The sequence below is a fragment of the Rana temporaria genome, chromosome 11, assembly GCF_905171775.1.
Source record: "Rana temporaria chromosome 11, aRanTem1.1, whole genome shotgun sequence".
NCBI lineage: Eukaryota > Metazoa > Chordata > Amphibia > Anura > Ranidae > Rana > Rana temporaria.
Genome location: NC_053499.1, coordinates 144,583,339 through 144,608,904, shown reverse-complemented (window position 1 = coordinate 144,608,904; position 25,566 = coordinate 144,583,339). Strand labels below are relative to the sequence as shown.

The following is a 25,566-nucleotide window of genomic DNA, read 5'->3' as shown; positions in this document are numbered from 1 at the left end:
TGGATCAGTCAAGACAATTATGTCAGCAGTTATTTCACACCCTATATACTCTTATTAAGACTGCTGTACATCATGGCAACTCCTGCCCATGTGATATGACTCTGTATCAACTACTACTGTTAATACTACTACTGATGCTTCTGCTGCTGCTGCCGCCCAGTCAATACACCTATGTCAGCAGTTATTTCACACTCTATATACTCTTATTAAGACTGCTGTACATCATGGCAACTCCTGCCCATGTGATATGACTCTGTATCAACTACTACTGTTAATACTACTACTGCTGCTTCTGCTGCTGCTGCCGCCCAGTCAATACACCTATGTCAGCAGTTATTTCACACTCTATATACTCTTATTAAGACTGCTGTACATCATGGCAACTCCTGCCCATGTGATATGACTCTGTATCAACTACTACTGTTAATACTACTACTGCTGCTTCTGCTGCTGCTGCTGCCGCCCAGTCAATACACCTATGTCAGCAGTTATTTCACACTCTATATACTCTTATTAAGACTGCTGTACATCATGGCAACTCCTGCCCATGTAATATGACTCTGTATCAACTACTACTGTTAATACTACTACTGATGCTTCTGCTGCTGCTGCCGCCCAGTCAATACACCTATGTCAGCAGTTATTTCACACTCTATATACTCTTATTAAGACTGCTGTACATCATGGCAACTCCTGCCCATGTGATATGACTCTGTATCAACTACTACTGTTAATACTACTACTGCTGCTTCTGCTGCTGCTGCCGCCCAGTCAATACACCTATGTCAGCAGTTATTTCACACTCTATATACTCTTATTAAGACTGCTGTACATCATGGCAACTCCTGCCCATGTGATATGACTCTGTATCAACTACTACTGTTAATACTACTACTGCTGCTTCTGCTGCTGCTGCTGCCGCCCAGTCAATACACCTATGTCAGCAGTTATTTCACACTCTATATACTCTTATTAAGACTGCTGTACATCATGGCAACTCCTGCCCATGTGATATGACTCTGTATCAACTACTACTGTTAATACTACTACTGCTGCTTCTGCTGCTGCTGCTGCCGCCCAGTCAATACACCTATGTCAGCAGTTATTTCACACTCTATATACTCTTATTAAGACTGCTGTACATCATGGCAACTCCTGCCCATGTGATATGACTCTGTATCAACTACTACTGTTAATACTACTACTGCTGCTTCTGCTGCTGCTGCTGCCGCCCAGTCAATACACCTATGTCAGCAGTTATTTCACACTCTATATACTCTTATTAAGACTGCTGTACATCATGGCAACTCCTGCCCATGTGATATGACTCTGTATCAACTACTACTGTTAATACTACTACTGCTGCTTCTGCTGCTGCTGCCGCCCAGTCAATACACCTATGTCAGCAGTTATTTCACACTCTATATACTCTTATTAAGACTGCTGTACATCATGGCAACTCCTGCCCATGTGATATGACTCTGTATCAACTACTACTGTTAATACTACTACTGATGCTTCTGCTGCTGCTGCCGCCCAGTCAATACACCTATGTCAGCAGTTATTTCACACTCTATATACTCTTATTAAGACTGCTGTACATCATGGCAACTCCTGCCCATGTGATATGACTCTGTATCAACTACTACTGTTAATACTACTACTGCTGCTTCTGCTGCTGCTGCTGCCGCCCAGTCAATACACCTATGTCAGCAGTTATTTCACACTCTATATACTCTTATTAAGACTGCTGTACATCATGGCAACTCCTGCCCATGTGATATGACTCTGTATCAACTACTACTGTTAATACTACTACTGCTGCTTCTGCTGCTGCTGCCGCCCAGTCAATACACCTATGTCAGCAGTTATTTCACACTCTATATACTCTTATTAAGACTGCTGTACATCATGGCAACTCCTGCCCATGTGATATGACTCTGTATCAACTACTACTGTTAATACTACTACTGCTGCTTCTGCTGTTGCTGCTGCCGCCCAGTCAATACACCTATGTCAGCAGTTGTTTCACACTCTATATACTCTTATTCCTACTGCTGTTCATCATGGCAACTCCTGCCCAAGTGATATGACTCTGTATCAACTACTACTGCTAATACTACTACTGCTGCTGCTGCTGCTGCTGCTGCTCAGTCAAGACAACTATGTCAAAAGTAATTTCCCACTCTATATACTCCTATTACCACTGCTGTTCATCATGGCACCTCCTGCCCAAGTGATATGACTCTGTATCTACTACTACTACTACTACTGCTGCTGCTGCTGCTCTGTCAAGACACCTATGTAAAAAGTTAATTCCCACTCTATATATACTCCTATTACCACTGCTGTTCACTGATACCACTGATAGTTAATTTATCCCTTAACTACCCCCATTTGTGAGGGTCGGGGTTTTCCTTTAAAGTCCCATGCAAATCAATGGAAAATGTATGTTCCCACATAACTTCTGTACGCCTGGAGATATTTCAATAATACCCGCTATACATATTACTTATATGCCAAATAAAAATATATAACAGTTAAATTAACCCTTACCAACACCCTTATATAAAAGATGGGTATATTTATATTACTATGATTTTCCTCCCCAAAAGGTTAAGATAGGAAGACCGGGCAACGCCGGGTATTCAGCTAGTAATAGTATAAAATGTTTTCGGTTATTATTAAGCTAGATGTGTTGATGTTGATGTTGATGTGTTAGATGTGAAGTTAGATGTGAAGTTAGATGTGTTTAAAAAACTAACAATTTCAATAAGAAATGAAACCTTTGCAAAATATAACATTTTTTATTAAAAAAAAAAAAAAAAATTAGGACATTAACTTCTGAAGCTCTGTCACCTCATCCATGTTTTTCGCCAGTTGTTGCACCAGTTGTTGATTTTGGCGCATCAAAAACAGTATCTGCTGCTCATTTGCCATTACTCTCTTCGTGAGGTTTTTCATGGCAGCTTGCTTCACCTCTAGCTTTTTTAGAACTGTTAGGATATAAGAAAAAAACATTTGGATTTCAAAGACCGTTACGAAAGATTATTTTCAGCCATAAAAATAATAAAGTCTGACTTAAGAGACTCTATGAAAGAGGATCTGGCAGAGGCAATTCTCTTCCTTAGAACTCTACATTGCATTTATTTGCATTTGCTAAGCCTAGAACTACATTTCAAGATTAATATAAACCATTTCTAGGTTTTTCATATTTTTTTTTTTGGGTTCATTATAGATAAGCTTTGTTTTGGTTCTAAAACAGCCAAATAATGTGGTCTGTATTTTTGAACTGTTAAAGATCATGTTCCTGATGTTTAAGCCTGCTGCTACTATCCAGTCACTTGATTGTTTTCATTGTGTTTGTCTTTTGCTTAAACTGTGCAATACAGTAGACTGTTGGCTTCCCAGCCAGTAGTCCTGTGGTAGTTTGCGTTTCTTTCCCTCAAGGAATCTATAAAATACATTCGCATATTAATACAGAGGAGTCGGAGTCGGGGAGTCGGGGAGTCGGAGTCTGAAGTACATAAAACTGAGGAGTCGGAGTCGAAAAATTTATCTACCGACTCCACAGCCCTGCTTTAAATGCTGTCCATTTTTAGAGCTACATTTTATTGTTGAAATTTTATTAATATATGTGCACATATTTACCCTCCTGATTGACGGTATAATTAACCGTCTCATCCTGCTCCTCTTCCTCGTCACCCACTACTCCACCAGAAGTTTCGGGGGGGGGGTGCAGCTCCTCCTCTTGCTCCTCCACAGGAACTGGGGGTGGTGATGTGGATGGCCCTGGCTGCTCCTCCTCATCCCTCTCCTCCTCTTCCACATCCTCCTCCTGCTCCTCCTCTGCGGCCTGTCGCCTTGTGCGCTTGGGGCGCACAGTTGGTAGCGGAGCTCCTATAATAACACAATGTTCATATATTATAAAAATGTTTTCTAATGACGTATGCAAATTCTGTGTACTCTACTGTATTGTATATGAATACAAATTAATTTATATAGACAGTTAACCAATGGGACAATGTTATATTAAAGGGTCTTGTGGGCACTACAGGGGACTGAGCGTGAGCTGGGCTGCCACCATGGTAAAATGAGCTGTTTTTGTCTCCTTTGTTTTGTTCAGACGATCTCATGTTAAAAAAAAGTACTTGATGGAGTACACAGGATTACTATAACAACCCCACGCCTAACACAGGAATTTAGTGGGAATCTATATATATAAAACTCAACGTGTGTGTGCATGTATGTATGTATGTTCCACCATCACGTCCAAACGGCTAAAGATATTTACATGAAACTTGGCACACAGGTTACTTATATGTCAGCCACAAATATAGGATTGGTGGTTTAACCCATACCCACCCCCATTTGCCTTGGTCAGGGTTTTTCTTTAAAGTCCCATTCAACTCTATGGGAAATACATGTTATTTCATAACAGCTGTAGATATTTCGATAACACTTGGTCACATGTTATCTATACGTCCACTTAAAGTATAGGATCGTTAATTTATCCCTTAACTAACCCCATTGGTGAGGGTCGGGCTTTTTGTTTAAAGTCCCATGCAAAGCAATGGGAAAAGTATGTTCCCACATAACTTCTGTGTTCCTGTCTGCTGTCCCATGTTTTTTTCCAACAGTACTATGAATACCTTGGCTGGTGGTGATATATGTTACAACAACATGGCGTCTTGGTTAACAACATCTGACCTTACATTAATTACATATGACCTTCCATAACTGTCCCCAAGGGACCCGGGCTGGCTCAACGCGATTGCCACTGCGCTGACAAGCCATTCACCTCTGCAGCTAGGGGTTCGGATCCCGCTCTCGGCTACATGTGAATTGAGTTTGGTGGTCTCAGCTCGGCCCCCGGTGGGTGTGCTATGCGAGGTAAGCCTGCGCTTAGTATGCCCACCTCCCTCCCACAAAAACCACCACACTTACACACGCACTCGCAATTGGGTTAACATGCACGCACTCTGACCATGCGGTCTCTAAAAAGAGAGGCGAAGGACTAACGGGGCTGGTTGAGCGGGCAAATCCTCTCACTCCCTTATAGGGAGTCCCTCTGCCCCGTGGGGCTTCGAAGCGGAGCAGGTAGGACGGTCTGTGTGGGAGGACCCCCTCACACCCGCCATTGCCACCCGGGGCATGGAGAAAGGTGGCAGATTACCTCTGGGGGAGGCCTGCCTACTCCCAACTCCTGCAGTCCGGCTCCTCTCTCGAGTACACGCACAAAATACACTTTAGGGAAAAAAAAACATAACTGTGACCAATAACTTACCAGGATGATATTTATTCCGGATACGCCTGACCCGGTTCATCTGGCGCCTCTTCAGGTCGGACCACTTTTTGAGGATCGCCATGCGAGTGTGTTCTTCGCCTAGTTCCTCAATCAGGGAGCTTATAACTCCCTGTTTTTCTTGCTGCCTCCGCAGCTCATCGTATCCTGTTTCCAGGAACTTCTGCAAGATGAAGAACAAAGTATATTGTAATACTTTTGTTGACAGCCTTATGGATATATGACATAAATGTATGCTATTCAACAATTGGAAGCATTCTCGCCTTATTAATCAATGACAGGGGTAACATGACAGATTTTATATACTGCCATTTCCGTCGCCACCTTTTTTACATAAATATAGCAGCCATTATCATTTGCATAATTATGAATATATACTAACTTTTAAACTAGACTAAAATGCAGTTGAAGATAATGAAATAACAGTGGTCAAAATACTTACACAAATCAGCAACTTTTCCTCAGATACAGTGAAATTACTTCCAACCATCTTGCTCTGCGATTGCGTTGCGATCATAAAGTTGGAAACTGGCAAGGGTCCAGGAAATGGTCGCGTGTTGTTCGCGTGTTGATTGCGCTGCTTGGACCGAGATGGGTCCATATGGCTTCGGCTGTATGGACCACAGTAACTCTTTTCCCTGTCAGGAGCCTAACGCCCCGGGGGGTCAGAGACGGGACCTTTTCGGAGGACCACTGACGTATGCAACCGTCGCAGTTTTTTGTGATGTCACTCTTTAGGTGTGTGCAAATTTTTCCTTGCACCGGGTGGAGTTTTTGGGTTGTGTTTTGCACGCCACAGGCTTTTCAACAGAAAATAACCAGCTGGAGGCAGAATGGTTGCAAAACACTACGGGTTTGTTACCTAACTCTGGGTTTCAAGACCAGTCCACCTCCAGCTGTTGCAAAACTACTACTCCCATCAGCCACGGTCTGTCAGTGCATGCTAAGAATTTTACTTTTGCTGCATCTAGGGTGCCACAGTTTAGAGACCCGTGCATAAAGGCCTGAAAAATGTGGGCCTGCAGAACTTACAATACTAGAAGTGCCAGCATTCCCAGGCATGCTGGAAGTTGTAGTTCTGCAACATCTAAAGGGCAATATGTATTCGAACGTCCTTGGGCCTTGAGGACACTGAAGTCAGGACGTTCGCATACGTCCTATGTCCAAAAAAATTTTAAATTCATTATGCTAAATAACAAGGAAAAGTGCCTAAATACACATTTGCCAACCAGGGTGTCTGCAGCTGTCCAGGCATGCTGGGACTTGTAGTTTTGTAAAAGCAGGAGACACATTTTTGGTTAAATACTAATATCTGATCATATATACTAACTTTTAAACTAGACTTAAATGCAGTTGAAGATGATGAAATAACAGTGGTCAAAATACTTACACAAATCAGCAACTTTTCCTCAGACTTTGAGAAATTGCTTCCCACCATGTTGCTGTAATATTGGGAAACTGGCAAGGCTCCAGGAAATGGTCGCGTGTTGTTCGCGCAATTGCGCATGCGCGATCGAAAAATCGCAATCGCAATATGTATTTTGGTTAAAATATCATACATATTCGATTTCAGAGTGCTGCTACAGCAGTTTTCGAAATATCTGCAATAAATTTCGCATTCGCATGTTGCGATATTTCGATAAAATATCAGGAATATTCTGAGCCAATCAGAGCGCTCCTCCAGCATATCTCGAAATTGCGCAATAAATATCGCATTCGCATGTTGCGATATTTCGATAAAATATCAGGAATATTCTGAGCCAATCAGAGCGCTCCTCCAGCATATCTCGAAATTGCGCAATAAATATCGCAATCGCATGTTGCGATATTTCGATAAAATATCACGAATATTCTGAGCCAATCAGAGCGCTCCTCCAGCATATCTCGAAATTGCGCAATAAATATCGCATTCGCATGTTGCGATATTTCGATAAAATATCACGAATATTCTGAGCCAATCAGAGCGCTCCTCCAGCATATCTCGAAATTGCGCAATAAATATCGCATTCGCATGTTGCGATATTTCGATAAAATATCACGAATATTCTAAGCCAATCAGAGCGCTCCTACCGCAGTTATTAAAAAATCGCAATTATTTTCGCATTCGCAATAGCGAAAAATCGCATTCAATTAATTTCGATAAAATATCACGAATATTCGAATTTAGCGAATATATCTCGAATATTCGAATATATATTCGAGATATATCGCGAAATCGAATATGGCATATTCTGCTCAACACTACTAGGGACAAGGGGGGTGTGTTTTTTTTACATACAGTACTGTAATCTATAAGATTACAGTATACTGTATGTACTGTGTTTGTTTACCTTTTTGAATTTGGCGCCGATCTCCGCTCCCGTGCGTCGTAACGTCGCAGGGAACGGAGATCGGCGGCACAGGAGGACGCTGTGTGAATCGAGCGAGGTCCCGCTCGCTCACACAGCGCGGTGACATCGCTGGATCCAGGACAAGGTAAGCCAGCGCATGCTGCAAGCTCTGCATAGCTTACCCCGAGCGTGACTCGGGGATACCGATCGCAGCAAAAAAAATCCAACCCGAGTCACGCTCGGGGATACCGCCAGGGGGGTTAAAGCGGAGGTTCACCCTAAAAAAAAATTCTAACATTACATTGTGCTCACTTCCAACATTGACAGTATGCTGATTTTTTATTTATTTTTTGCTGTACATACCGTCGTATAGCTATTTCCCCCCGGCTTCCGGGTAGTGGCTCCCGCGGGAGTGGGCGTTCCTATGCAGAGGCTAAGTGATTAACGTGATGACAAAAACTTCCCCCCAGTGCATAAAGCGCGTCACGAGTTTCTGAAAGAAGTCAAACTGCGAGTCGGCTCTATACGGCGCATGCACATCGATGTTCGGCTTCTTTCGGAAACTGGTGACGCGCCTTATGCGCCGGGGAGAAGTTTTTGTCATCACGTCAATCACTTAGCCTCTGCATAGGAACGCCCACTCCCGCGGGGGCCACTACCCGGACGCTGGGGGGGGGGAAATAGCTATACGAGGTATGTACAGCAAAAAAAAAATTTAAATCAGCATACTGTCAATGTTGGAAGTGAGCACAATGTAATGTTAGAATTTTTTTTTTTAAGGTGAACCTCCGCTTTAAAGTCAGGAGCTCATCCCATCAGCGTGAGATGTGATTGTGCACAGCAACTAAACAGCAATTAACCGTCAGGTACGGGACGGAGATGAAGATGCCTTATGACTCCATATGACATCATGGAGATGTGAATCATCTGGAACAACTCAGTGCAATAAACAAACCACCATTTACTCTACATTAGATCATTGGCCCAGCCAGCACTGTTAACTCTACCTAGGCATTCCTTCCTCCATTCTGGGGAGCCGGCCTGCACTGATGAGCCCTGGTATGGAGGGGTTAATGGAGGGAGCTTGTCTGCAAGGTGATTCAGGTTCGTGTTCTGAGTCATCATCCCAAAATTAAATATTAAACAATTAAAGGCCCGGCGGGATGGATGCTATTTTCGGAGTGCACAAACCCTTGGCTGTTAAAGGGAATCTGTCACAGAGCTCAATGCCCATGTGAGAAAATTCTGGTGGAAGCTGCCATTCAATATTACATCTTCTGCATACAAATCCGGAGCTGATGATGTCATGAACGGCTCCAGCTTTGCTTCCTTACGAACCAATCTGCGTGACAGGACAACAGCTTCCATCTGTAGCTTCTCTTGCTTTGCAACTGGTTCCCCCCCGCCATCCTCGGTGAGGGAACCATGCGCGAGTCTCGCTACGCCTGCCGATTGGCTCCCGCTTTGTACTGGGAGCCGAGTGTTCCCAGAACACAATGGGGGGGGGGGGGGGGGGGGAGGTGGACAGGAGGTGACGTCATGCCTGCAGTCTGCCCGAGACTGTGTGGCCGGAAGTGGGTGCAAATACCTACAGGTATCTGCACCCCCCTCCCCCCTGAAAGGTGTCAAATGTGACAACGGAGGGGGGAGGGTTCGATCAGCGGGAGTTCCACTTTAGGGTGGAGCTCCGCTTTAAGAAAAAAATACAACCTTTTCATAGACATAAAACATTCACTTTTCTTTGTACATTTGTTCTGTGCAAATGCCCAAAAAAATCGAATGATATTAGGCTATTTTCTCTTCCGGTTGGATGTTTTTCATTTATAAGAATAGCATGAATCAGGAAAATACCGCTTTATTGCCACTAGATGGTGTGGATCATTATAGCGAATACCGTATTTATCGGGGTATTGCGCGCTCCAGGGTATAGCCCTAAAGTGGACCCGCATTCCTGTGGAAAAAAGATTTTTGTACTTACAGTTTTGGTGTCTTGCGCGGCGTCCATCGGCGGCCTCGTCAGGTCCGGCGTCCGTCTGTGGCTTTGGGTGTCCTCTTCGTCGGGTCCGGCGTCCTTCTGCGGCGTCCTCTCCGCTTTCCCGCGCCGAGTTTGAATACTGCGCCGGCATATACCGAGCGCAGTACACTCGTGTATAGTCGGGCAGGCTCGGCTACTCTCACGCTCATGTCCTGTACGTCAAGGACATGAGCGCGAGAGGAGCCGAGCCTGCCCGACTATACACGAATGTACTGCGCTCGGTATATGCCAGCGCAGTATTCAAACTTGGCGCGGGAAAGCGGGTATCGGCGTATATCGCGCACCCACGATTTTGCCCTGATCTTCAGGGCAAAAAAGTGCGCGGTATACGCCGATAAATACGGTAAGTACTTACAGTATCTCATAGGTGTGTCCTATGCCTACATACTTTTGCTAATGGGTGCCCATCGCTCCCATCTCAAAAAGTTGAGAGGCATGTTATAATACAGGGTCCAGGAGACTGATTACAGGGTCCATAAGATACAGTATTTGACAAAAGGGAGTACACCCCTCACATTTTTGGAAATATTTTTTATATCTTTTCATGTGACAACACTGAAGAAATTACACTTTGCTACAATGGAAACTAGCATACCTCCCAACTTTTTGAGATGGGAATGAACGACACCTATCAGCAAAAGTATGTAGGCATAGGTCACGCCCACTTAAAGGAGAATTGTACAAAAAAAAACAAGATTGGTTAAACCCACAAGTGCTTTTTTACCACTACTATTCCTTTTATATTGGCTTTTGGAATTTACAAATGCAGCAATTTAGAAATCAGATGAAAGGTTTAGCGCTGCAAAACACTTTTTGAAAGATAAAAAGTGCATTTTATATACAACTATATAGATCAGACCAAAATGAGGAACAATGAGGAGGAATGAGGGACAGAGGGGCATTGTTCCAAATCAGGGACAGTCCCTCGAAATCAAGGACAGTTGGGAGCTATGAAGTAGTGAGTGTGCACCTTGTATAACAGTGTAAATTTGATGTTCCCTCAAAATAATTCAACACACAGCCATTAATGTCTAAACCGCTCTAAAAACCATCTAAAAAGTGCTCACTTTTGTTGCCACCCCTTTCTTGACCTGCCGGGCTGCATGCTCGGATAAGGGTCTGGTATGGATTTTCGGGGGGGACCCCATGCCATTTTTTTTTTCATTTTTGTTTGGGGTCCCCCTTAAAATCCATATCAGACCCCATGCTGTTTTTTTTTTCAACAATTTTAATTGTCTGTTTTTGTCTAGGACATTCAGCTCTCATCAGGGGAGTCATCGGTTGTTAAGGATGCGGCAGCTGGCTTCCTGACCCGCTCCTTAGCAACCAGCATTCAGATGATACAGAGTTAAAAAAAAAAAGACCTACCTGCCTCCTGCGCCAAGACTGACACACGATAAGTGTCACCATATTGCTCTCTGTCCATCATTTGCCGCAACTGGATTTTCCCAGAAACCTCCTGGATGGACAACAAATCCCTGCCGTCACCTCTGATACTGTATCTGAAATATAATAGAAAGGAAACATTAGACTGTAGTAAATATCTCTTACATATACCACAGTGCTGTACAGAGAACATTGAGTCGGTCACATCAGTCTCTGCACCCGAGTAGCTTACACTCTAATATCCCCAATCCAGTAACACACTATTATTATAATTATACATTTATATAGCTCTGACATATACCGCAGAGCTGTACAGAAAACACTGAGCCAGTCACATCATTCTCTGCACCAGAGGAGCTTACACTCTAATTCCCCCTCACAGTTACACACTACTATTAAGTAATTGGACAATTGAATCAAAAGCTGTTTCACGGCCAGGTGTGGGCTACTCTTTCGTTATGTCTTCATTAATTAATCAGGTAAAAGGTCTGAAGTTGATTTTAAGTGTGGTATTTGCATTTGGAATCTATTGCTATGAACCTACATCATGCGTTCAAAGGAGCTGTCCATGCAAGTGAAACAGGCCATTGTAAAGCTTCAAAAATTAAACAAATCCATCAGAGAGATAGCAGCAACATTAGGAGTGGCCAAATCAACAGTTTGGTAGATTCCGAGGAAAGAAGAATGCACTGGAGAGCTCAGCAACATAGAAAGGCTTGGACATCCACAGAAGACAACAGTGGTGGATGATCGCAGGCAGAGGCGTTGCTATGGGGGTGCGGGCCGCACCGGGTGACACCAACCCTAGTGACGCCACTGATCGCAGGATGCTCTCTATGGTAAAGAAAGACCCATTCACAACATCTAGACAAGCGAAGGACACTCTCCAGGAGGTGGGCATATCATTGTCAAAGTCTACAATCAAGAGAAGACTTGCTGTGGTCGCTGCCACCGAGCAAGGGAAGCTGCTGGTGAAGCGCTGTATAGATAACGTAAGTGCACCAGACCTGCCTGCCGACTGTCGGGGGGGTAACAGGGGAATAACTGTTTGCCGCCCCCCAAATTTTTTTGTCCACCGGCCGCCACTGGCTTACACTATAATATTTCCCCACAGTCACACACTATTATTATTACTATACATCTATATAGCTCTGACACATACCGTAGTGCTGTACACAGAAGACTGGGCAGTCACATCAGTCTCTGCACCGGAGGAGCTTACACTCTAATGCCCCCCACAGTCACACACTATTATTATTATTATAATACAATTATATAGCTCTAACATATACCACCGTCCTGTACAAAGAAGACTGACCCAGTCACATCAGACTCTATGCCACAGGAGCTTACACTCTAATGTCCCCCCACATTTACACACTATTATTATACATTTATATAGCTCTGACATATACTGCAATGCTGTACAGAGAACACTGAGAGAGTCACATCAGTCTCAGTTTTATAAAAAAAAAAAAGAACTATTGATTTAGAATTGTAAATATTTCTGGCTCTGACGGGGGAGGGGATCTTTATATAGTACGGGTCGATGGAAATTAAACACTTTTTATTCATAGTTTAGAATTCTTCTGGTGTAGATGGTGAGATGATCGGATCCTCGGAGTGCATTTCTGGATATAGAAACACCTAAAGTTACATATTTGTTCCAGTTTATCACAATTACATATAACTACATGACATCTTTATATTATCTCCCCACAATCCTCCGCACACACCAGCACCATCACCCAACAAGGAATGATATGATAGTGATATTAGTAACAGAACTTCACACTGAGATATCAGGACACAGCACAGGACTAAAACCTCAAGGGAATTTAAACTGGGATAGTTTGCAAGTATGAGGCAGCTGCTCGGGGCCCCACAACAATGACAGAGCCCAGGGCAGCTTCCCCTTTTGCCCTGCCTTAAAAACGGCCCAGAATATTGCATTATACAATATTGCTGATCTAACATGTTTCAGGCTGTGATTGGTATGTGTGTGTTTTTATCTGCACCTTTTGATGTATTTATTGCCATTTTTCTATTTTGTAACACTTGCAACATATATGCTTTCTTTGTTTTTTAGAAAAGTGGTTCTTATACTCGTTGACTACATATACTTCGGCCCCTGATGAAGGGTAATCCGAAACGCGTAGGGCCGTGTATGTCTTCATGGACCTTGCTTTTCAATGACACCTAACCATGTATTGTTTTTAAATAATTCTATGTGATATCTGTGTACAATTTCCATTTTTGAATATTAAATTATCTATTTTTTGGTTTACTGTGATTACTGTATACCTTTGTTGCCTTTAAAGCCCCATTTAGGGGGTCCCTCCACTTTTTCCTGTTTACCAGGGGTGTTGGCAACTTACGTGAATCATACAGAGATGTTCCATTTATGCTTGGGCACTGATAGAGGAACTCTTCGGGCAGTGCACAGGAGTAGCAGATCACAGGGAGGACCTCATCAGTAATGGTGGCTAGATGTGAGAAGCTGACACAGGGTGCCGGAGAGTTACAATCAGTTTACAGTGGTGTCACCTCTCTGGCTATGCAGCATAGCTTAGTAAATCTTAAGACTGGCCGAACAGCACTGCATTGGATCACTGGTACTTTAAGTGGGTATTTTGCCTTTAAAGCTGCCCAGGTATCCACAAATGAGACGGAATCCTGTCGCCCCTGATAACGCTGAACTGTGGTAAATATGACTTCCCGTCTGCCTGGATCATTTAGAGCTAGAGAAGGTAATCCGTCGACCCTTTTGGGTTGAGTGACCCGTTTAATCTGCACCAGGTTTGAAACACCTTGATAGGAACCATTTATAAATCCACCACCAGGCGTCCATAGACATGAGCCTAGTGTGCCCCTCCACACACTGCAGCCTGGACTGCCACCCACCTACCTGAGGCCGGCCTGGTGGTGGACATCGGGATCGGAGGCTGACACATTCAGAATGAGCGTCCCAGGCAGAGTGTTCTCTGGTACTTGGACTTCATATTTCTCCTCTGTGAAGACCGGGGCTTCATTGACATTACTGAGAGAGATTATAATGGAGGCTGTAGAGTTGGGACCATATTCCACCCCGAGGAGCTCCACCACGTTCCTCACCGCGACCACAAGGCGATATTCTGGAACAAGCTCAGTCCAAATCCTGCCAGAAAAGAATAATGTCATTATATTAACTCATCATCCACTGTCAGCTACAACCTGGGTGTAATTCTCAGTAGCTGTTCCTTTTCTGTATGTATAGACTATACACAGTACTACTTCTCTTGTCCTGTATGCCGGGTGTATTTCTCAGTATCTGTTCCTTTTCTGTATGTATGGACTCTGCACAGTACTACTTCTCTTGTCCTGTATGCCGGGTGTAATTCTCAGTATTTGTTCCTTTTCTGTATGTATGGACTATACACAGTACTACTTCTCTTGTCCTGTATGCCGGGTGTATTTCTCAGTATCTGTTCTTATTCTGTATGTATGGACTCTGCACAGTACTATTTCTCTTGTCCTGTATGCCGGGTGTAATTCTCGGTATCTGTTCTTATTCTGTATCTATGGACTCTGCACAGTACCACTTCTCTTGTCCTGTATGCCGGGTGTAATTCTCAGTATCTGTTCTTATTCTGTATGTATGGACTCTGCACAGTACTACTTCTCTTGTCCTGTATGCCGGGTGTAATTCTCAGTATCTGTTCTTATTCTGTATGTATGGACTTGGAACAGTAAGGCCGGGTACTAACGAGCAAACATGTACGATGAAACCGGTCCGTCGGACCGTTTTCATTGTACATGTCTGCCAGAGGGCTTCTGTACGATGGCTGTAAGTCCGCGCGTAAACAATACGCGGGGCGTGTCCGCGTTGTCGCCGCGACGATGACGCGGTGATGACGCGGCGACGTGGGCGGGCCTGCCATTTAAAGGCTTCCAAGCATGCGTCAAAGTCATTCGACGCATGCGAGGGACGGCGGGCGCTCGGACATGTACGGTAGGTCTGTACTGACGACCGTACATGTCCGAGCGGGCAGGATTCCAGCGGACGGTTTTAAAACACGTCCAGGAATATTTGTCTGCTGGCAAAAGGCCCGGCGGGCAAATGTTTGCTGGAATTCGGCCCACTCGTGCCTACACACGACCAAACATGTATGCTGAAACTGGTCCGCGGACCAGTTTCAGCATACATGTTTGATCGTGTGTACGGGGCCTACTACTTCTCTTGTCCTGTATGCTGGGTGTAATTCTCAGTATCTGTTCTTATTCTGTATGTATGGACTCTGCACAGTACTACTTCTCCTTCTTGTCCTGTATGCTGGGTGTAATTCTCAGTATCTTTTCTTATTCTGTATGTATGGACCACTGCGACTCCTCCCACTATACGCGTTACGTCTAATGGGCATGACTTCATCAGTAAGGGGCTATGTTGTACCGGAGTCACCTGAGGGAGGTCTGAGACTGGTTAAACCAGTAAAGAGAGAGAGGGTGAAAAACGGAAGGATTAAGAGCTTGACGCCCAGCCGATTCATTGATTACCCCCAGAGGGGATCTGCTTAATTTGATATGCTGGTAAAACAGGGGTCAGATTTTAAGGTGAGCGGCTAGGATATCAAGGTGGAGGAGAGCACCAGCACTTTTAATTTGTTGTGATCTATTTGGTGAAGTCTTCAATTTGGAAGGAACCAAAGACTTTCACGTTTATCATTTTAGATGCAATTGAATTGATAACATTTTATGTGTCATTAGCGCAGCAGCGTTCTATTCATTTGATCGGTACTAGCAGGAATTCGGTGGAGGTGTAATGTTACATCTTATTTTGCGCTGAAATTGTGTTTTTTCACATTGTATTTTGCTATTTTTTTGCAGGTGAAATAAGTTCAGTATTCATTTTATTATTTTCACACTTATATGATTGCTATTTATTTAAAGTTTTAGCACTGATGGCTCTAGCAGCCTGCAATCCATTTTGTGTTTGCTGTGCTGCGTGGGAAAATCCCACAATTTCAGTATTTTTGTCCTCTTGGATACGGACACATTAACCCCCTGCGACACAGACTGTTCGGCAACAAGGCTTACAATCACCTGGGCTATGCTGCTCTGGGCTGCAGTTCAATAATCCCATATGACGCCCCCCTTGCAGAATTGTAAAGTGCAGCACTTTCCCCCCCTTACCGCCTCCTCCATACCTGGGGGTCGCGATCTATACGCCCCCTCTCCGCTCCAAAGTGCCAATTTCGTACAGCGGGGAGGCTGAACTGACAACATCCCTAAAAGGATGAAAACCTTTACAAAACATTTCTGAATTCACGGCTCTTTCATAGACACGGCGGGGGGAAAGTGGCGAGAGGCTTCAATGAGTCGCAATCGAAGAGGGATAGATGTAAAAGGAGCTTAGCGACAGAAAAGGCGAAGGCTTATGAAAAGAGTGTAACAACGGCGATGGATACAGGCCATTAGAGGAAATTCTACAAAAGGAAAGTAAAAGGAAGAAATACAATGTACTGTAACTAATTCTGGGGAGCTCTGTCATTGGCTGAGCCATGCTGCTCCTTTAAATATGAAGATTACATATCATAAACTGTGTGCTCTGCATACAATCCTTTATTGAATGGAAAACACACAATGCCACCTCATTTACCCAAAATCCAAAAGTCGGCAACAAGATGGTCAGATTGAAATCTCTTGTCTGTGCTTAAGCAGTCATAGAAGTTAGAACATTAAGAAAAGGACAGTACTTGGCATCATAAAGGTTAATTAGATTACGGTCTTTAAATGACTTCTGCTGAGGTCCTATTGTAAATGGTACTGTCATAAATGGCCTTGATGTAGGAGGTCCTGTCGAGAATAACCTATCTGCGACAGAACCATCCAGCACCCAGCTTGGGTGCTTCCATCAAGATATCAAGAGATTCCTCCAGTCTGGAGCCAGGAACCAGATATTATAGCTGACCATCCAAGACTAGTCAACAATAGCTCAGATGCAAACTGGAACTCTCTTTATTGAAAACTCACCCAGAATATACAATATAGTACACCAGATAAGATAAGATACTAAAGGTTGATTTTTTATTTTTTTTAAATAACAAACATGTCATACTTACCTCCACTGTGCAGCTCGAACATCCTCTTTTGGAGTCCCTCGGCGGCTCTCGTGGCTCCTCCCCACATTGGATAACTCCCTTGGAGAAGAGCTCTCCCAAGAGGGTTACCTTGTGGGCGCGCTCCCAAGTCATGCACTCGGCGTCCATAGACGCCGAGTGTATGACTTGGCCCTGCCCACTGCACCCACGTCATTGGATTTGATTGACAGCAGCGGCAGCCAATGGCTGCGCTGCTATAAATCTGTCCAATCAATGCCAAGACTCTGTGGAGAAGAGGATGCCGGGGACGAGCCGAGCAGGTGAACTGGCTCAGGTAAGTAAAACGGGGGGTTTGGGGGGCCAGTGATTGCCAGGTGTTTTTTCACCTTAATGCATAGGATGCATTAAGGTGAAAAAACACGAACCTTTACAACCCCTTTAAGGAACAGCCAACATACACATAATGCTAATCCACATCTAGCAACTAATAGCTGACAGTGATCTAATTAACCCATAAACAAATCAACATAAACACATGACATCCCCAATAGTTCTATAACAAGGTACAGTGGTCACAATATTAATCACATCTGCAAAATAATCAGACAGACAGAAACAATAGGTGACTCAGCTTAAGTGGATGTAAACCCACAATCACCCTGTGTAAACTAAATGCACAGTATTAAGCTACCAATATGTATAAAGCTGGTGCATGTGTCCTTGCCTTTGTAGTCTTGCCCCTTCTGCTGTTGGAGCCCCGTAAAACGTGGGAATCGGTAGACGGGTCTCTTTGGATCACATGACTCCCCACCCAACTCTACACCCCCCCTTGCCAGGCAGCATTGTGAGGCCGAACCTCGCGCCTGCACATTGAAAAGTGCACCCAGATCAGTCATGTCTGCAAGCACAGAACATGCAAAGCGCGTTCACAGCCCCCCATTCAATGTGCGCATGTCTAATTTACTCGGCAACGGTGGAGGATTCCTGGCCACTAGCTTTGGCAGCTCATCAGGACTTCAGCAATTTTTATAGAGGATTGGCCACAAAGGGACTCATTGAGCAAAACTCGCTATATGTACAGTAGAAGAGACAATCAGACATCAGACAATTATATTTGTGTTCTTATTGATCAGCACAAATGTGCATTTCCTAAATGTGGATGCCTCTGAGCAGGTCTCAGGAAAATGGGAAAAGGTAGTCCGGAATAATCCAGCACATGGGCCATTAACTATTTTAGCAATGGGGGAACTGAACCAGTCCACAGACCAAAGTCCAAGCAGACAGAGCAGTGCAAAGATAGTGTTACAGATGAAAAGAGAAGGCTACAGAATACAAAATGAGCATCACAGGAAAGACTGGACCCTGCAGAACAGATCGGGTGCCTAAGAGAAGAGGGAGTGATACACAAAAGACTGAGTATCATAAAGGAGGTCAAGCACCACAGAGGAGGCAGTACAGAAGAGAATCACAGTGGAGGCAAAGCACCACAGAGGAGGCAGTACAGAAGAGAATCACAGTGGAGGCAAAGCACCACAGAGGAGGCCGAGCACCACAGAGGAGGCCGAACACCACAGTGGAGGCAAAGCACCACAGAGGAGGCCGAGCACCACAGTGGAGGCAAAGCACCACAGAGGAGGACAAGCCCCACAGAGGAGGACAAGCAATACAGCGGAGTCCAAACATTACAGAGGAGGCGAACCACCTCAGAGGAGGCCAGGCAGCATGGAACAGCACCACAGAAACGATGAGCCTCCCAGAGGAGGCCAAGTGGTACAGAAAATATAAAAAAGTACAGAGGAACATCACAGAGAAAGACAAACAATACAGTGGAGTCCAAACATTACAGAGGAGGCAGACCACCACAGAAGAAGCAGTACAGAAAAGCTCCACAGAAAAAGATAAGTATCACAGTAGAGTCCAACATCATAGAAGAGTGTAAGAAATACATAGGGGTCCAAACATTATAGAGGTGTCGGGGCTGGGCTCAGGCCTTCCTTCTCTGAGCTGGCCGCCCAGCTGTCGGCTAATTGCCAGCTCCTATCTCTCCACAGTGACTCACCTGTTGATGATCCTGCTCATCAGTCCTGCCTACTTAAGCCTTCCAGTTCAGTTGCTCTCTGCCTTCGCCTTGGTCAACATCACAGAGACTCCTGTGTTCCTGTTGAAGACTTTCTTGGCTGACGTCCCTTTTGGCTCCTGATCCCGCTCGCTGTTCTACATGTTCTACTCTGGCTCTCTGACATTTGGCTTGGCTGACTATCCGATCCGGTTCCTGAACTCTGGCTATGTTTTGACTATGCTTACTCTGTTTATCTTTTAATTATTATTATTATTATTATTAATAAACAAGTGTGATGTAACTGTACTTCTGTCTCGGTCTGATTTGTGGTTTCTAACAAGAGGAGGCAACCCACCACAGAGAAAGCAAAGCAACAAAGAAGATGCTGAGTACCGCAAGGGAGACTGAGCACTACAGAAGAAGATTCTGAGCAATACAAGAAAGGTTGAGTAGCACAGAAGAGGCCATGCACCACAGAGGAGGCCAAGTACTACAGAAAAATCTGGACATCACTGGAGAAGTTGAGCACCAAAGAAGAGGCCAAGAACTACAGAAAAGCTTGAGCTTGAGCACCACAGGAGAGGCTGAGCACCATATGTACAAGTACAAGTACTCCAATGGCGATACCACAGAAGAGGCCAAACACCACAGAAGAGGCCAAGCATTATAGAAGAGGTCGAACAGCACAGAAGGGGTCATGCAGCACAAAAGAGGCCGAATATCACGGAGGAGGCTGTGCACTATAGAAAAGGTCGAACAGCACAGAAGAGCCCAAGAACTATAGAAGAGGCTGAGCACTAATAAGGAGGCACAGCACCAGAGAGGAGGCCAAACAGCAAAGAAGAACCCAACCACTAAAGAAGAGGCCAAGCACTATAGAAGAGGCTGAGCACCAATAAGGAGGCACAGCACCAGAGAGGAGGCCAAACAGCAAAGAAGAACCCAACCACTAAAGAAGAGGCCAAGCACCACTGTGGAGGCGGCCAGCACCAAAAAAGTAGCCAAGCCCCACAGTAGAGGTTTATTCAAACACGTTCTCCACATTCTACGCAGTGACTGTACAGACAGGTTGTACTCATTTTTGCTTCTTTTTGTGTTACCCCCTCCTTCTCCTCCCATTTCATTATATTTCATGTTCTGCTTTGAGCAATACAAGAAAGGTTGAGTAGCACAGAAGAGGCCATGCACCACAGAGGAGGCCAAGTACTACAGAAAAATCTGGACATCACTGGAGAAGTTGAGCACCAAAGAAGAGGCCAAGAACTACAGAAAAGCTTGAGCTTGAGCACCACAGGAGAGGCTGAGCACCATATGTACAAGTACAAGTACTCCAATGGCGATACCACAGAAGAGGCCAAACACCACAGAAGAGGCCAAGCATTATAGAAGAGGTCGAACAGCACAGAAGGGGTCATGCAGCACAAAAGAGGCCGAATATCACGGAGGAGGCTGTGCACTATAGAAAAGGTCGAACAGCACAGAAGAGCCCAAGAACTATAGAAGAGGCTGAGCACTAATAAGGAGGCACAGCACCAGAGAGGAGGCCAAACAGCAAAGAAGAACCCAACCACTAAAGAAGAGGCCAAGCACTATAGAAGAGGCTGAGCACCAATAAGGAGGCACAGCACCAGAGAGGAGGCCAAACAGCAAAGAAGAACCCAACCACTAAAGAAGAGGCCAAGCACCACTGTGGAGGCGGCCAGCACCAAAAAAGTAGCCAAGCCCCACAGTAGAGGTTTATTCAAACACGTTCTCCACATTCTACGCAGTGACTGTACAGACAGGTTGTACTCATTTTTGCTTCTTTTTGTGTTACCCCCTCCTTCTCCTCCCATTTCATTATATTTCATGTTCTGCTTTGACTGTGTGATGAAAATGTTAGGGTCATTAATGTCCCCGGAGAAAAGGTTACGATGAGTCGTAGAAGAGGTGACACTCGTCATATATGATGACGTCAGAGGGAAATGTTCTGGCCGTGGATCTGAGTCAGCGGTTAGAAAGGGACAGCACCCGGCTGCGATTCATTCTCAGCCACTTCTCAGCATTGTTTTATCTCCTTATTAAAGATCCCGCTCGCTCCTCTCAGCGACAAAACATTTGCTGCCTTTGTGTCATAGGTAAGCCAAGTAACAAGACGTTTAATTAGAGGAGCCACCCGCCGGGCGTTCTGCTAAACGGTGCGTCAGAAGAGATTCGGATCGCAGATGAGAAGATGACGACTCGAGTCACATTTCTGCTTCCCCAGAGACAATTCCAAAATGTAATCAGAGAAGTTAACAATATGACCATGAAAAGGGAAACTGGGAAGGTTAGGGGTCAGCTTTAGTTTTCCTTTCTTAAAGTCTATGAATGGAGATTTATAGGATAAGTTTATATTATATACAGTGGGGAAAATAATTATTTGATCCCCTGCAGATTTTGTATATTTGTATTTTTGTATTACAAAGAAGTAAAGGGTCTATCATTGATCTTACTGGTGGTCATCTGCTCTCCTGTGTGCATAAAATGTCCCTAAAATTCAATATTAACTCAAGCAAGGGAAAAAAATGGTGGATTCCAGCAAAAACAAAAATTTCTGATTTTTTTATTCACTAGAGAAAATCATTCTGACAGGGATAGAGATTTCCTCTGGGACATGCTGGATACTTCAAGAGCGTGCTTTAGCTATGCTATTTACAAAGTTGTTTATCTGGTTCTCCTGCTGTAAAGTCTGATATTTGCCAGAGAACCGGAGACAGTCGGAGTTACCCTTTAAACATGGATTACCGACCAGAAAAATTTACCTTTTCCAGGAAGACGGTGATGGCGTTCTGGTCCCCATCCAGTTCAATGCGGAAGGTTCCGTCTTCATTCCCGGACTGTATGGAGAACTCCATTGCTTTATTTACCGTTTCCACATCATCATCAATCGCCGCCAGTGTCACGATGGTTGTACCGGGCGCAGCATCCTCAGCGATAATAAACGCTGGAAACTGAGAATAACAAAGACAACAGATCACCAATAGGCCATTACAGATCTATATCAATAATCAAAGCTGATATTTGTTTTTTCTATTTCTTTGCTTTAAATTTAGTAATATGAAAAATTTGCTATCAATGGATGGAAATCACACTGGTAGGATTTTGTGAAGAGCTCAGAGTAAAATCTATCCTGAGGCTTTCTCACACTAATCTTCCCTGTAACCCCAACACTAACCCTCCCTGTAACCCCAACAATAACCCTCCCTGTAACCCCAACACTAACTTTCCCTCTAACCCCAACAATAACCCTCCCTGTAATCCCAACACTAACTCTCCCTTTAATCCCAACACTAACCCCCACTTTAATCCCAACACTAACCCTCCCTGTAACCCCAACACTAACCTTCCCTGTAACCCCACCACTAACCCTCCCTGTAACCCCAACACTAACTTTCCCTCTAACCCCAACAATAACCCTCCCTGTAACCCCAACACTAACTTTCCCTCTAACCCCAACAATAACCCTCCCTGTAATCCCAACACTAACTCTCCCTTTAATCCCAACACTAACCCCCACTTTAATCCCAACACTAACCTTCCCTGTAACCCCAACACTAACCCTCCCTGTAACCCCAACACTAACTTTCCCTCTAACCCCAACAATAACCCTCCCTGTAATCCCCAACACTAACCCACCCTTTAACCCCAACACTAACCCTCCCTGTAACCCCAACACTAACCCTCCATGTAACCCCAACACTAACCCTTCCTGTAACCCCAACACTAACCTTCCCTGTAACCCCAACACTAACCCTTCCTGTAACCTGATGTGAATGTACAATGTATATGTAAAGCGCTGTGTAAATTGACAGTGCTATATGAGTACCTGAAATAAATAATAAATAAATAACCTCAACAATAACCTTCACTGTAACCTGCGCACTAACCCCATTAACCCTCCCTGTAACCCCAACATTAACCTTCCCTGTAACCCCAACACTTACCTTCGCTGTAACCTCAACACTAACCTTCCTTGTAACCTCAACACTAACCTTCTCTGTAACCCCAACACTAACCTTCCCTGCAACACTAATTCTCCCTGTAACCCCAACAATAACTCTCTCTGTAACCTCAATGCTAACCCTTACTGTAACCACAACACTACTTCCCCATAACCTCAATACTAACTCTCCCAGTAATCCACACACTAACCCCCCATAACAACAACACTAACCCTCCCTGTAACCACAACACTACTTCCCCATAACCTCAACACTAACCCTCCCTGTAATCCCAACACTTACCTTCCCTGTAACCCCAACACTAACCCTCCCTGTAACCCCAACACTAACCCTCCCTTTAACCCCAACACTAACCCTTCCTGTAACCTGATGAATTTACACAGCGCTATATAAGTACCTGAAATAAATAATAAATAAATAACCTCAACACTAACCTTCACTGTAACCTGAGCACTAACCCCATTAACCCTCCCTGTAACCCCAACATTAACCTTCACTGTAACCTCAACACTAACCCCACTAACCCTCCCTGTAACCCCAAAACTAACCTTCGCTGTAACCTCAACACTAACCTTTCTTGTAACCTCAACATTAACCTTCCCTGTAACCCCAACACTAACCTTCCCTGTAACCTCAACACTAACCTTCCCTATAACCTCAACACTAACCTTCCTTCCTAATTCTCCCTGTAACCCCAACAATAACCCTCTCTGTAACCTCAATGCTAACCCTTACTGTAAACACAACACTACTTCCCCATAACCTCAATACTAACTCTCCCAGTAATCCCAACACTAACCCCCATAACAACAACACTAACCCCTCCCTGTAACCTCAACACTTACTCTCCCTGTAACTTTGACTAACCTGTAACCTTAACACTAACCCTCAATGTAACCCCAATACTAACTGACCCACTCCCCATAACCGCAACACTAACCCTCCATGTAACCCCAACTCAAACCCCCCTGTAACTTCAACACTAACCTTACCTGTAACTTTAACACCAAGCCTCCCTGTAACCTCAACTTAACACCCCCCTGTAACCTCAACATTAACCCACCCTGTAACCTTAACATGAACCCCACCGTCATCTCAACACTAAATCTCCCTTTAATCTCAACACTAACCTCCCGATAACAGTAACACTAACCCTCCCTGTATCCTTAACACTAATCTTCCCTGTAACTTTAACCCCAACCCTCCCAGTAACCCTAAAACTAACTTTCCCTGTAACCTCAACACTAAGCCTCCCTGTAACCCCAAAACTAACCTTTGCTGTAACCTTAACACAAACCCTCCATTTAACCTCAACACTAACCCCCCTATAACAGTAACCCTCCCTCAACACTAACCCTCCCTGTAACCCTAACATTAACCCCCATATCTTCAACTCTAACCCTCCATAACACCATCCCCCTATAACATCGACCTTCCCAATAACTAACACAAACCCTCCCTGTGTTCCTGGAACGAATCCTACCTCCAACACTAACATTAGCCCTCCCTGTAACCCCAGGATTTGCTATCTCTGTATAGCTCTGCTGTTGGAATTATCGAAACTAATTTCCTTCATATTGGAATGTGGGTGAAATACCCCCCCTTCCCCTTGTATAGCTAATCAATTGACCTCAACAAATTGCCAATGTGTCTATCCTTCTGAACCCATACACACAGTTCAATGGGACAATTCATGATTCTCAATTGCCCAGTTTCTTGGATTGTCAGAGAGTTGTCACCATATTAGAGAACATGTGACTTCTTAACGGATTTATTGAGCCGCCATATTGGTCATCCTGCAGGAGGATGAAGTTCCTGAGCCAATATCGCTGTCACCACTGCCTACAGTCCCACAACCCCCTGCTTCATCACTGCCTGGAGCACTCTACTGTCCCTCGTATCAAGTATTTACTGACACCTCGCTCTGGAAGATTTACCCCACACGACGCAAGGAATGTTCATATATCTTCCCTATAAAAACCTAATCTCAGGCTGCGCCGGTTGGAATACACTGCAAATTCATCTTCCCTTAGGACATGATTCACCCATATACACCAGATGAGTATTTACAAAGTGATTATCAGAGCAGTGGGAGAGCTTTTCACACAATATATTCTCCCGGTACTAATCAATAAACCAATTTCAATGAAGAGGCCTTTTGTTTGAATCTTGGAAACATTGTGTTCTTTTGCTCAAGTACCACTCGCCTGCAAGTCTGACGCCACCATGACTTCGTCACCTAAAACCCACTGTAGACTGTAAGACTGTAATGGGTGATGAACCTAAGTCACCCTACGCCATTCAGAAACATTTGCAGTTCAGTATTGATCAGCTATTACTGTATCTACGTACATCAGTGGTTCTCAATTACCGGGCCAAGGCCTACAGCCA

General features: G+C 44.4%; 1 protein-coding gene across 1 annotated transcript in view; it reads right to left on the bottom strand.

The window, feature by feature from the left end:
- CDH16 (cadherin 16) overlaps positions 1–25,566 on the bottom strand; it is a 90,228-nt gene that overhangs the window by 29,255 nt on the left and 35,407 nt on the right. Inside the window, 4 exon segments of the mRNA XM_040327783.1 lie at positions 11,039–11,172; positions 13,965–14,204; positions 14,206–14,213; positions 21,976–22,164. Coding sequence (XP_040183717.1) covers positions 11,039–11,172; positions 13,965–14,204; positions 14,206–14,213; positions 21,976–22,164 — 571 coding nt within the window.